The sequence below is a fragment of the Stegodyphus dumicola genome, chromosome X2 (genome assembly GCF_044657685.1).
Source record: "Stegodyphus dumicola isolate Sdum_Otavi_A_Nest chromosome X2, ASM4465768v1".
In the NCBI taxonomy this organism is placed as follows: domain Eukaryota; kingdom Metazoa; phylum Arthropoda; class Arachnida; order Araneae; family Eresidae; genus Stegodyphus; species Stegodyphus dumicola.
Window position 1 is genome coordinate 184,710,707 of NC_140781.1, and position 14,315 is coordinate 184,725,021.

Sequence of the window (14,315 nt, forward strand, 5' to 3'; positions counted from 1 at the left end):
GTTTGTCATTAAGGGACTAAATAATGATTTTACTTAAGTCAGCAATGTAATAAGATTTAAATGCATATTAACATTCATCATCATTTTATCAGTTGTTAACTAAGTTAAATGTAGTTACTTTTATTTAAAACTAACTGACTGATTTTGATAAATCTTATTTATTTGACTGCAATAACATGAATATGACATGCGATAACATGAACATAACATGACATTCTAATGCCATATTAGAATAAATTCAGATTGTTTCTCCACTTACAGTTAGATTAGATTGAAGGGTGCCCCTTGCATTATTGCAAACTTGTTATTGGTAAATTGGTGTGTGTTGGTTAAGAAGTACATTGCTTGCTTTGTGGTTTAGCCAGTAGAATGGCTGAATGTTGTAAGATTAATTTGAAGTTTCTGTATGATTTAGAATGAAAAAAAGGGAAAAGTGCATGAACTGACTGGTGTGTAAATGAAGGTTTACTTAGTAGCCATTATAATGTCCTGTTTGTAGGAAGGAGTTCCGTTTGGTTGAACGTCGAAGGATACCGACACTACGAAGGATATTTTCGATTCTTATTTTTGTGAAGTTGTGTGGCAACGCTGATATACGGATTCTAGTTCAGATAATTTTAGGAAGTTTTTGGATTCTATTAAGGAATTTTGTGTGCCACAGACTGAAGGACTCGTAAATTTCTAAATGAGGTAAGTGGATATTTGCTTTGTGTAGTACTTAGATGCATACGATGAATTTTATGTTGTTTTATTGTTTGATTTAAAATGTAGTTTATTCAGATTATGTATTTTTGTTTGGCTCTTCTGCAGAACTGGATGCTCCTTTGACTTTTTAAGTGAAAATTGATCGATGGGTACATGGACAAAGTGAAGGGAGAGCATAATGCCAAGTTTGTGCAATTATCTGATTTTTTTTAAAGCGAAAATAAGTCGAAGTGTACATGGATACCGAGTTTGTGCAATTCTTTTACATCTTATTACGTCTTTGTGTAGTGGCAATTTTTAGCACAAAAATAACAAGTCAAAGAATTGCACAAAGTCGGTATCCATGTACTGACAAAAATTGCCAATTTTTGCAAACAGGAACTCATAAATATATTTTTACCCAACTTACTTCTTTTTACTCGTACTGTTTCACTTAAACACCTTATTCTCCCTAATTATAGAACTTAGGTAAAATCCTAGTATACGGTGCAGCCTTGGCGCGATTTTGAAAATTATCGCCAACACCAAAAATGACCCAAAGAACGTCTATGTATATACTATATATTATATACTATTACTATATACATAGTATATAATATGTATAACTATATATATTCTTTGAATGACCCATAACTATATATAGTCTTTGAATGACCCGTTTACTACTCATCGTATATGTCCCGTTTTTACTGCTCACCATAAAAGTCGCCAAAAGTAGCCAAATCCCGTGTGCACCGGATACTAGGATTAAACCTAGAACTTATCTACCTGATATCAAAACTGACATTTACTACATTATTATAGAACTTATCTACCTGATATCAAAACTGACAATTTATAGCTGCCTAACTTTAAATACAGTGCTGAATGGAGTTTATTTAGCAAAACGCACGATAATAGCTTTAAGTGCACATTTACTATGTGTACCCAAAACTTGAATCAAACTAATTCCTTTATCTAGATCTCATTCCCAGATAAGGCCATCAAGGAACTGTTGAATTTAAGCGAAAGCCCAGGCAGACATCATGACTTTTATTAGCGAAACCATTTTACAGTAAAAAAATTATCAACCTGCAGTGCCCAACATCCAGAATCAGATATATTTATCAGAAAAATTATCCTATAAATATCATTCGAGTATTAAAAAAATGACCACATCAACTATATCTGAGGATTACAAATAAAAAAGGCCATTTCTAACATGCTTTTTCCTATAATCGACATCCTATGATCCCAGATATTTATCTATGATTTAAGACTTCTGGAACACTCCATATAATATGTGATAATTCAAAGTATTTTTATGTAGCTAAGAAACTGATAATAAAACACAAAAATAAGTAGGAAAATATCCAGAAAAAGAAGTTTAACTTATCAGAAAAAAAAACAAGACTCTGAAAAATTCTTTAACCCTCTGAGCAGCGCAGGATTTTAGATACGTCATGAAGACTGGTATTTAAACAGCATTTATTAATTGAGTTTGTATAATTACTTATTTTAATCTGTATTTTCCTAAACTTACATTCATTAAGATGATATTTACATTATTAAAGAAAGTAAGAAAGCAAAATAGCTTAAATTATAAGCTAATATATACCAAGTAGCAAAACTTCTGATGACAGATAAAGCCGGTCATAATGCTCAGAGGATCAACCCAATTTAAATAAAATTTTAGAAAGCAGCTAATATTATATACAACAAAGCTTGACTAATTTTATATAAAAAAATTTTCAATCTTGTTCATCATTATGATATAACATGAAAAAATACTTGATAGAGAAAGAGTAGTTAAAAATATATTGACTTCATCAAAGAATTACCTTGCCAGGACGATTCAAAGGAGATTCATCTTGTGTGTCAGGAACAGTCTTATTCTTATTTTTGGTATTTTTACAAGGTGAAGCTGCTCGGTTTCCTGATGGACTTCTCATTTGATTTATCCTGCCAAGAAAATCATCCTTGAAAGATCTAGCACGACGGGCCAGCCGTCCACCTCGAGTTTCATTAGGATCTATGAAATATACATAATAAATAAGCACAGTTTGAATGGGTTTTCTGAAATTAGGTGCAGCACTAAGGAAAAAAAAAAAGAAAAATTTTGCTAATTTACATTTCACATTAATTATATGATTAAATTAAACATTATGTGTTATACTTCTGTTGTACTTACTTAAATTAGATGACAAAATTTCGCCAAAATGCATTTTAATAAGAGTAAAATAGGTAAGAGATGTTTCAGAAAGACAAATATTTAAAATGCTTTTAGGAAGATTCCCAACATTTGTTCTTGTTTATAAAAATATATAAGCATGGCCAAATGTTTTACATAAAATGACATACATAAATTTATCAGCCAAAATAATACTTCAGCACTTAATGAAATAGTAAATAAGCAACACAGTTACATTATTGTATAAGATTTCAATTTCAGTTAACGAAAAATTTTTATAACCACAAAATTAATTAACCTTTTACCTTCCGATAGTAAATTTAAAATCAAACATGTTATATTATTCAGACAAAAACAATAATTAAAATCAAATTTCATCTTTGTTTTGATATGTTTACCAACTTTTGTTCATTAGTCTAATTCCCCCCAATCAATATCATGCTTGTAAATTACAACCTGAGTTTATAAATTATTATTTACCTGATTTGCTAGTTTTTGACATAACTGAATCACCTTTTATTAAAATTCAGATTCATATAACAAGACATCTGTCTACTTTGTCTGTCTACATTTTCGTCAACCAGCAGCAGAATACATTTTGACAGTCAAAGTCGCAGTTGCAAACGGTAAGACTGAAAGGTTAAAAATTCTCAACATAATTACGCCCGCCCCCTATAGTCTCATATACCCTTCTTATATGTGAAGTATATATATATATGTGTATGTATATATATATATGTGTGTGTGCGTAAAATATATGAAAGCAAACTACTAACTTTAATTTTGCAATAGTCCTTTATTTCTCATTTTAATTTGGATATTTCCACTTTCCATCCATAACGATGGTAGGTCTGAACTTATTCCGAATATAAATTCAAAATAAAAAAAAAAAAAAAAATTAAACCCTTCTTTAAAACTAATCTTCCATACTGGACTACTAAGCCCTCTTCCACTGCCCTTGCTTCGTGCTAGGATGCCTCTTTCTCATTTTAATTTGGATATTTTGCTCACCTCTTTCTGTATCATCCATTGTATATCTGAAGATGTAAATTTCAAAGAATGTTGTACTGGATGCATATTGCGTTAATGATGATGGGTGTATAACAATATGAGTCCCAAGAATTAGCTTTCCAGTAATACATTAAGTGATGTCATCATGCTATCTAATCAATAAACCACTTTTAATTCTATTCCAAGTTCCTCTCTAAGCCGCGATTAGCACGCAGTAATTACGTGCTGTGTTCCGGCTGTCTTGATTTAGATGCTAATAACATATCATATAGAATACAAGAAAAATATTAAATAAATGCAGAATAAATAGTTGAAAAACAATATTCTTGGTTAAATATAGATTATGCACATATGTACATAGTATCAGGAAAGCTTGATTGCAGGAAAAATAAATCTGAATAGCAGTGTGCACAGATCACATGGGACGTCACCCTCCCAAGTGCTGGTTCTGATGAATCCTGCTGAAGCGCTGCTGATCCTGCTTTGTTTTGGACTTAAGAGTTCCAATAGTCACTAGATGAAATAGATAGCAATTACGTCGGAAAGTTCCGATTGCTATTCAGGATAAAAGCAGCAAAAGGACGGAGATGTCTGTCTTCGTCTAATATTTCATAATGAAATGGATCAAATAAATTCAGATGTTCACAGTTTTTAGCTTTCCTGAAGAACTTGTCATTTGTCTTGCGTAAGAAAGTATCCAGTGGCTCGGTTTTTAAGTCTCTGTGGAGTACTTCGTTCCGCGCAAAGTAATGAGCACTAGTTATCAGTCTTATAAAACGATTCTGCACAACCTGAAGCTTGTTTGACACAGTAGCCCAGGCTGGTGATGCGTACGTCATGATAGAACGAATAGTTGAAAGATAGATTAATCTCATTTTGGTGAGATCAAGTTTTGAAAAGCGTCCTAATATAGAATACAAGTATTTCATTACATAGATGGCTTTATTTCTCACATTATTAATGTGGTTAGGCCATGTCATTTTACTATTCAGGGTAACTCCTAAGTACTTAGCATGTTTGACAACATGTATTAAACAATAGGAGTTTCCTCTTGAGGTTCTTTTTATTTTTATTTTTCCTGATGATAAGTAGTTGAGACTTGGATGCATTAATTTGTACTTTCCACTTTTTGCACCAGTCTTCTATGAGAGGGATGTGCTCTTGGAGCATTTTAGCAGCATGATTCACATTTGCAAATTTCACCGCCAAGGCAGTGTCGTCTGCGTAACACGCTAAAATTGAGCTATTGTTGTAGAATACAGAAGGAAAGTCCGCAGGATAGAAGAGATAGAAAATTGGTCCTAATACACTCCCTTGAGGAATTCCACTGGGAATTGGGCGTTCTGAAGAGAAGGCACCGTGAGCAGAAACTACGAATTTTCTGCTGGTGATAAAAGAGAAAATAATTAGCAGGAGCTCACGTTCAAAGTTGAAATCAATAAGTTTCGCTATGAGAGCCTCATGCCAGACGCGGTCGAAAGCTTTCGCCACATCCAGCATGAGAATAGTAACATTTTGATTACAGTGACGAGCTGAGCCTATAAACTCAGTCAATCTTACTAGTTGTTTGGAAGTTGAAAGGTGAGCTCTGAACCCAAATTGTTCAGGGGGCACTAGGATGAGATAAGATTTCATTTTTTCAAGTAGAATTCTTTTAAAGACTTTGCTTAGGCTCGGGAGGAGACTTATTGGGCGAAATCCGTCTGGTTGAAGTTGATTTTTTCCCGGTTTGGGTATCATGATGATCTTCGCAACTTTCCAGGGTTTGGGGTAGTAAGAGCTTGAAATGCAAGCATTGAAAATGCTAGTAATTTTGGTGATGATGTTACTCGAGAGACGTTTTAAGGTATTGTTAGTGTCGATTCCCGGTGCTTTCTTTGGATGTAATTTTCTTATGATATCAGAAACTTCAGCAGGAGTAGTTAATTTACAAATAATTTTGGCTGTTGGTGCGTTCAGCCAGTCTCGAACTTTGATTAGTGTATCCTTTTCAAACTCAGGAGTCACTGGGCAGTAATTAGGCATAAATTGAGTTTGAAGGTGGGAGGCAAACATATCAGCTCTTTCCTGATTAGATGAGGCTACAGAGTTATTACAATGAAGAGGATAGTTCGTGGAGAAGGGTGTCTTCAAATTTTTAATTAAAGTCCAGAAGAAACCATCTTTTACGTTTAAACTGAGCATCTTTTCTGTCCATAATTCCTCTTTGTAAAGTTTGATGGCCTTGCTAATTCTTTTATTAATCCTGTTGTATTCCCATTTGGTAGGGATGATGGTATTCGCACCAGCGGTGCGATTAGTCGCTTAAGCTATTCGCACCAACATTAACCCCGCATACGCATTGAGTTGTTTGATCCGTCATTTGAACCCAATCGTAAAGAACGGATTCTACGTGCGCGAACTGCCTAAGTGTTGTAGTGAATTTTTTTTAAAGGCGCCTTACTACCTTGGCGTAGTTTATCATTGTTTAAGCGTTGACGACTTTCTAACGTTTAAAAATGAAAATGGGTAACTTTCTTATAAAAAGAAGGAACACATTTCCTTTTATTAAAGTATATATAAAAAAGGACAGATTTTTATTTTCGCAATGTTTATCATTTTCCTGAACGGTTGGAATAGTTTAAAAGACTGCTTTTGGGGAAGAGTGGACAAAATCCGTTTTATATTCTTTGTACTTCTTAGAATACATTTAGATTCAAAGATGTGTTTTGCGCAATCAAGACTTTAATTCATTCCTCTTTGAAAATTTTCGTCCGAGAAAAGATGATAAAAATTATACAGAGGATTTCCGTGTAGAAAATTTAGACATGAAATAAGTTAAAAGCGATTAAATCAACTATTAAATAAATAATTAATCATATAATACTGGTTATTAACAAATCTGTGTGCCTGCTTATTTTTTTATGGAAATACTTGGCATTTTCAGGACACAAAAAGTACTTGGAAGAACTTTGAAATATTAGTACAAACACATTAATAAATTAAATTGGAATAAATAATGGGATGTATAAAAATTTGCACACACAAATGATTTACCAGATTTTATTTCATAAATAACTTTGATTTTGAAATGTGGCATTTGAACCAATAAGCATGTGTGGATACTGAAAATGTAATGAATATATAAGAATTTTATAATTTTCAGTATGTTTTCTTATTGAGTAATAAATTCTGACAGTCCAATGCTATAAAACTAGGGTCTAAGTTTTCATAAAAATTCCTCTGTTAAATAAAAGAATTTAAATAATTTCTGTAGCCTTTTTGTCGATACATTAAAGATTTAACTAATTACACGTCCTCGCTTGCAGTTAGAACCATCATTAAATCCATATTTTATCTAATCATTTCCTGAACATTATTATGTATATAGATTGACCTCGTCTTTGTATCTGATAATTATTACTTGCAATTTATTCTTTTCGTGGAAAACTATTAATAATCCTTTCTATTGCTTAGTTAGGGTTAACAACCTTCGCTCTGGCTACCGCCTGCCTTACGGAAATCGGCGTAAAAGGCTTGTTCTTGTGCTGATTGTGCGCATGCGCAAACGTATGTGGTGTGAAAAGCCTCTTAGCTATTTGCACCGTCGGTGCCATTAGCCACTGCGGTTTGGTAGACGGATACCAAGTCATGTGATATGATTTCCTAAGTCTGTTACGCTGTCTCGTCATGTCTCTGATGTTTTTAGGCAAGTGATATAAATTGTCACTAATGGGAATTTTATTGCTGGCTTCCTCGCAGGCTGTTTTAATATGCGAGGTGAGCGAATTAATGGCAGAGTCAATTACTCTAATTCTATTACAGCTATTCCTCTCATATATACATTAGTAATTCATGCAAGCCAGAGACTCGTCGCGTCAGCCAATCAGCAAGAGATGCACATCATGTGTAAGTTTTTCATCACAAACGTTTTTCCTCTTTGTCGCTTTGCGTCTTTTCCTTCATTTCTGACGGGTTCACTGGGAGTCAAAGGTTGCTACAGTGCTCTGGGCACTAACTTCGTTTCTGTATGGGGAATAAATTATATTGTTACGAATTTGGTATTTAAAAAGCTAATGTTAGTTCAATTACAAATTAAATGATTTTATTTCTCGCGCAGTGCAACGCGTGACGAATATTAAAAGAAAGCTAAGCCGTAAAATTGAAATTACAAGAGCGCGTGCATTAAATAAATAAATATCTCTTTTTGATTTCGAGAAAGTACTGGAAAATTCTAGCGCGTGATTTTAAAATCTTATAAAAGGAGGAAAACATCTCAGTTTGTAGTAGTTGCTTAGTTTGTTGTTGTTTAGAAAACTACTGTTGTTGATTGTAGCGAATTCGCGGATTAGCGTTCTTTAGCTGTTTTTAATTGCGTTCTATTGGACATTTGAGTAGTTAAAAGATAACTACTGTGAGATATTGTAATACTGCATGATAATTTGAGAAAATTTAAGCATTTTTGTTGTGATAATAATAAATTTTTTTTTGTTCATTTTTCATCGGACTTGTGCATTCATTTCATAACGAACCCGTACGCACGCAACAATTTTTGGTGTCAGAAGTGGGATTTGAATGCCAATAACAAGAGCGATGGAAGAGCAATTAAGGCAGTTAATATCAGCCTTTGCCTCATTTAAAGAAGAAATTAAAGAGGAAATGAAATTGGGCCAGGAATCCGTTAAGGAAGAAATGAAATTGGGCCAGGAATCCGTTAAGGAAGAAATGAAATTGGGCCAGGAATCCGTTAAGGAAGAAATGAAATTGGGCCAGGAATCCGTTAAGGACGAAATGAAAGCCGTTCAAGCTGGTCAAGAAGAAATGAAAAGAGAAATTACTTGCATAATAGAAAATAAATTTGAAGCTATGGAAGGCAGAATTGACGCAGTTGAAAATAAAGTTGGACATATTGAAGAAAAGGTTTCTTCCGTAAAAGATCATATTGAAGAAAGAGTTTCTTCGGTGAAAGAAGAAATAGAAGAAAGAGTTTCTTCTGTAAAAGAACATATAGAAGGGAGAGTTTCTGCTGTGGAGGAACGAATTGAAGGAAGAGTTTGTGCCGTCCAACACCAAATCGAACAACAAATTGATGAGAGAGTTTCTGCAGTTGCCAAAGAAATGGATACTTTAAAGAAATTCGTAGCGTCGGCAGGGAGCAGGAGTGATGATTTTAAATTCTTACCAATGCCTGCTCGTCCACCTCTGAAGCTATCCACATATGATGGGAAGACCTCCTGGCAGATGTATAAGACACAATTTTCTATCGTGGCGGATGCGAATGGATGGGATTCCCAAGCTAAGGCCTGTCATCTCGCCGCTTCTCTAAGAGCCGACGCAGCGGATATCCTTCAGACTCTTCCCGAAAACAAAAGGTTAGATTTCGAAGCTCTGTCCGGCGCCTTGGAGTTGCGCTTTGGGGAGAAGTGTTTAAAAGACTACAGCAGGCTCCAATTAAAATCTCGTCAACAGAAGCCTACCGAAACAGTTCAGGAGCTCGCCGCGGATGTTGAAAGGCTGTCCCATCTCGCCTTTTCGGAATGCCCGACAGAAACAAGGGAAATCCTGTCCTTGCAATACTTTATCGACGGCATCCGAGATACTGAAATACAGAAAGCTCTACGAATGGCGGATGTAAAAGATTTAAAAAGTGCTCTAGTGTACGCCATGAAATTTGAGGCAGCCCAGCAAGCCACTCGTCGAGACCGCCACCCAGTCAGAGCTGCTCAAGTCCAGGAGCCAGGGGATCAAGTCACCGCTCGACTTGACGATTTAACTAGACAACTGAACGCCTTGAGACGGAATATTGGTGAGAAGAAACCGACCGTTAAGTGCTGGAACTGCGGTGCTGAAGGACACATACGACGAAACTGCAAAACACCCCAGGGTACTGATGTTAAGACCGCTTCTAACAAGCAGCAGGGAAACTAATTAGTGGCCATCTCGTGGGGCGGAGGTTGCCAGATAATGAAAAGCCCCCGTTTAAAGCGCTTCAGATTTCTGCAGTGAGAGGCGGCAGTAATGGACTTTTCATAATAGGACATATTAATGGAGTTCCGTGCAATATGACTATAGATACAGGAGCCAACGTCACCATCATCCGAAAAGATTTGGCTCAACAACTAGGAAACAAACTTATCTGGACGCCGCCCTGCGTTACCCTCCAGACTGTGTCCGGTGAGAAGATCGACATCGACGGAAAAGTAAATGTTAACATCACGTTTGGAAGTGCCGCTTACCATCACACGGCATATGTAGCAGAGATCACTGATTCTTGCATACTCGGATTGGACTTTCTAAGGAAATACAATTTTTCCTTGGACTTTAAAAATAACGAATTGCATTCTACATCTGAGGACATAGCGTTATTTCTCGTTAATGATGAAGAAGTTAAATCTGTCCATAAAATCATAGCACAAGACTATATCACAATACCGGCAAGAACAGAAATTTTACTTCCTGGATCCATAGCCGAAAATAGAAATTTCCGCTACGGCATCATAGAATATCCCAATAACTGTAATATCCCAAAAGGAGTACTAGTAGCCTCAACACTCGTCGACCTATCCAAAACGGTTATCCCGGTGAGAGTCGCCAATGTAACTGAAAAGTCGAGAGTTATTAAGAAAGGTGAAGTGGTTGCAACATGTACTCCAGTAACCAGCGTTGAAAGAAAGAGTAACATCCCAGAATCCGTGTCCTCAGAGAGCATTACATCGGAGTTATTGCAGAATGCACAATTAAACGATAAAGAGAAAAATGCTGCCGATCGCGTCATTAAAGATCTTCAAGTTGTTTTCTCCCGCTCGTCTTCTGACGTGTGTCGAACTAGTTTGACACAACATAGAATAGATACTGGCGATCATCCCCCAATCAAGCAATATCCAAGACGTCTACCGTTTGCTAAACAGGAAGAGGTGCGAACACTGTTAAAAGATATGGAAGAAGGCGATGTCATCGAGCCTTCAGCGAGTCCATGGGCATCTCCCATCGTTCTCGTCAGAAAGAAAGACGGCTCAACAAGATTTTGCGTTGACTATCGCCGGTTGAATGAGGTTACGAAGAAAGACAGTTACCCTCTTCCTAGAATTGATGACATTCTAGACACTCTTTCTGGAAGCAAGTGGTTCTCAACACTTGATTTAAAGAGTGGGTATTGGCAGGTAGAAATCCATCCTGAAGACCGAGAAAAGACGGCATTTACTACGGGACAAGGACTTTGGCAGTTCAAAGTGATGCCGTTCGGACTGTGTAATGCGCCGGCAACATTCGAACGTCTTATGGAGACTGTTTTGAAAGGCCTTTCCTACGAAGCCTGTCTGATATACCTGGACGATATCATCATCGTCGGAAAGAGTTTTGAAGAGCATCTAGAAAATCTTAGAAAGGTGCTTCAGAAACTGAAAGAGGCCAATCTGAAGCTGACTCCCGCTAAATGCAAATTGTTTCGAAAGGAAGTGACTTACCTGGGACATGTCATCTCTGCAGAAGGTGTGCGCACGGATCCTGAAAAGGTATCAGCGGTTAAATCCTGGACGCGTCCCGAAAATGTCCATCAGCTGAGAAGCTTCCTAGGGCTTTGCACCTACTATAGGAGATTCGTGAAGAACTTTTCTTCCATCGCAAGACCACTTCACAAGCTGACAGAGAGCAAGCAAAGATTCTTGTGGACAAAGGAATGCGAGGATGCATTTAACAACTTAAAGGAAGCTTTAACATCTGCTCCAATCCTGACGTATCCTCAGCTCGACAGACCATTTATTCTCGACACCGACGCGAGCAATGAAAGTGTCGGTGCTGTTTTGTCCCAAGAAATAGACGGCCAAGAACGTGTAGTAGCTTACTGCAGCAAGTGCCTGTCTAAACCGGAGAGGAATTACTGTGTCACAAGGAAAGAGTTGCTCGCCATAGTCAAAGCTGTTGAACATTTCCATCATTATCTATACGGGAGAAAATTCCTCCTCCGCACGGACCATGCCTCATTGGCCTGGCTTTTAAATTTCAAAAATCCTGAGGGTCAAATAGCCAGGTGGATACAGAGACTCCAAGAATATGACATCACTATCCGTCATCGTAAGGGATCATCACACGGAAACGCCGACGCCCTGTCTAGAAGACCTTGCCAAGAAAGCTGCCGATATTGTTCCAGGGTGGAAGCGAAATACGAGCTGCTGACTCCGGTCGCAAGACAAATTACAACATCAACATCGGCTGATCGAGACCCGTGGAGTGATGATGAAGTCAGGAAAGACCAGCTGGAAGACCGCGACATTAAACCCATACTTGATTTAATAGAGTCATCAAACAGAAAACCTACATGGCAGGACATTTCTATCTGTAGTCCTACAACAAAACAATACTGGGCACTCTGGGATTCACTTCACATTCGAAACGGCGTCTTATACCGGAAATTCGAGTCGGATGATGGGAAGACGTTCCGATGGCAACTGATACTTCCAAGATCCCGGATTCCTGATGTCCTCAAAGAACTACATAACAGCCCTACAGGAGGTCACTTTGGAATTATGAAGACCTTACAGAGAGTTCGTGAGCGCTTTTACTGGAATAATGCAAAGAATGACGTGCAAAAGTGGTGCCGATCTTGCGATGCCTGTGCAGGTCGGAAAGGACCGAGGAAACGCAGCCGAGGCAGACTGCAACGTTACAACGTAGGTGCGCCTTTTGAACGTATCGCCTTTGACATCCTGGGACCTCTGCCACGAACTGCTGATGGCAACAAATACATACTCGTTGTCATTGATTACTTCACCAAGTGGCCTGAAGCTTATCCTATTCCTGATCAAGAGGCAGTCACAGTATCTGAGGTAATGATACAGCACTGGATTTCCAGGTTCGGAGTGCCTCTTCAGTTACATTCCGATCAGGGAAGGAATTTTGCCTCGGCAGTAATCAAAGAACTATGCAAACTACTTGGCATTGACAAAACTCAAACGTCGCCATTGCATCCCCAGTCGGACGGCATGGTAGAGAGGTTCAATCGAACCATCCTTAATAACCTCTCATTAGTGGTTTCCAGAAACCAACAGGACTGGGACAAGAAATTACCACTCTTTTTACTGGCTTATCGCAGTGCTGTCCACGAGACTACCGGCTATTCTCCATCACAGATGCTCTTCGGTCGTGACCTTCGTCTGCCTTGTGATCTATTGTTTGGCCGCCCTCCGGATGCTCCTTCATCGTCTGAGGAATATATTCAAGATCTCCAGGCCCGGTTTGAAGTGATGCACAATTTTGCACGAGAGCGAGTCAACTTGGCGACGGAGAAGATGAAGACCCGATACGACACAAGAGCTACTGAACATCAATTCCACGAAGGAGACAAGGTGTGGTTGTGGAATCCGACTCGACGGAAAGGACTTTGTCCGAAATTACAGTCACCATGGGATGGGCCGTACACAGTCCTAAACAGGCTGAATGACGTCGTGGTTCGGATTCGTAAGTCTTCGAACTCTAAACCTAAAGTCGTTCATTACGACAGGTTAGCTCATTACTATGGCCATAGTACATAATGTAAATAATTGTAAATAGTATAAGACCATGGCCCATTTTGTTTTTAAATGTGTATTTGATTTGTTTTATGTATTGCATTTATTGTTCATGTTGTTTATTATTGTAATGTAATGCTTATTAATGCATTTATGCCACAGTTGTAAGTTTAGCTTCCTGTCCAGGGATTGTACTGCCCGGGACGTGCAGTCCTTGGGAAGGGGGCAGTGTTACGAATTTGGTATTTAAAAAGCTAATGTTAGTTCAATTACAAATTAAATGATTTTATTTCTCGCGCAGTGCAACGCGTGACGAATATTAAAAGAAAGCTAAGCCGTAAAATTGAAATTACAAGAGCGCGTGCATTAAATAAATAAATATCTCTTTTTGATTTCGAGAAAGTACTGGAAAATTCTAGCGCGTGATTTTAAAATCTTATAAAAGGAGGAAAACATCTCAGTTTGTAGTAGTTGCTTAGTTTGTTGTTGTTTAGAAAACTACTGTTGTTGATTGTAGCGAATTCGCGGATTAGCGTTCTTTAGCTGTTTTTAATTGCGTTCTATTGGACATTTGAGTAGTTAAAAGATAACTACTGTGAGATATTGTAATACTGCATGATAATTTGAGAAAATTTAAGCATTTTTGTTGTGATAATAATAATTTTTTTTTTTTTGTTCATTTTTCATCGGACTTGTGCATTCATTTCATAACGAACCCGTACGCACGCAACAATATTTTTATGCTTAATTTTGTCCATGCTGCTTCATTAATATACAGGAGTCAAATCAACTAATTCACCTCTTCAGTGGTGACCAGCCTTGAACTGTTTTACAGTTACACTTTCGGTTTTCTTTTCTTCCCGCTGGCGCATGTTCCACCTGGATAGATTATACAGCACCTGGACAGACTATATTTTTATAGCCGCTGTATTCCTAAGGCTGCTCGC

General features: G+C 37.5%; 1 protein-coding gene across 3 annotated transcripts in view; it reads right to left on the bottom strand.

Moving 5' to 3' along the window:
- C3G (C3G guanyl-nucleotide exchange factor) overlaps nt 1-14,315 on the bottom strand; it is a 196,182-nt gene that overhangs the window by 150,358 nt on the left and 31,509 nt on the right. For 2 of the 3 annotated variants that reach the window (XM_085809356.1, XM_085809354.1), the window contains exon 4: nt 2,526-2,716. In XM_085809356.1, the coding sequence (XP_085665482.1) occupies nt 2,526-2,716 (191 nt within the window). Of the gene's footprint in view, nt 1-2,525; nt 2,717-3,355; nt 3,491-14,315 lie in introns of those variants that run through there. The other variant, XM_085809355.1, reaches the window with a different exon arrangement.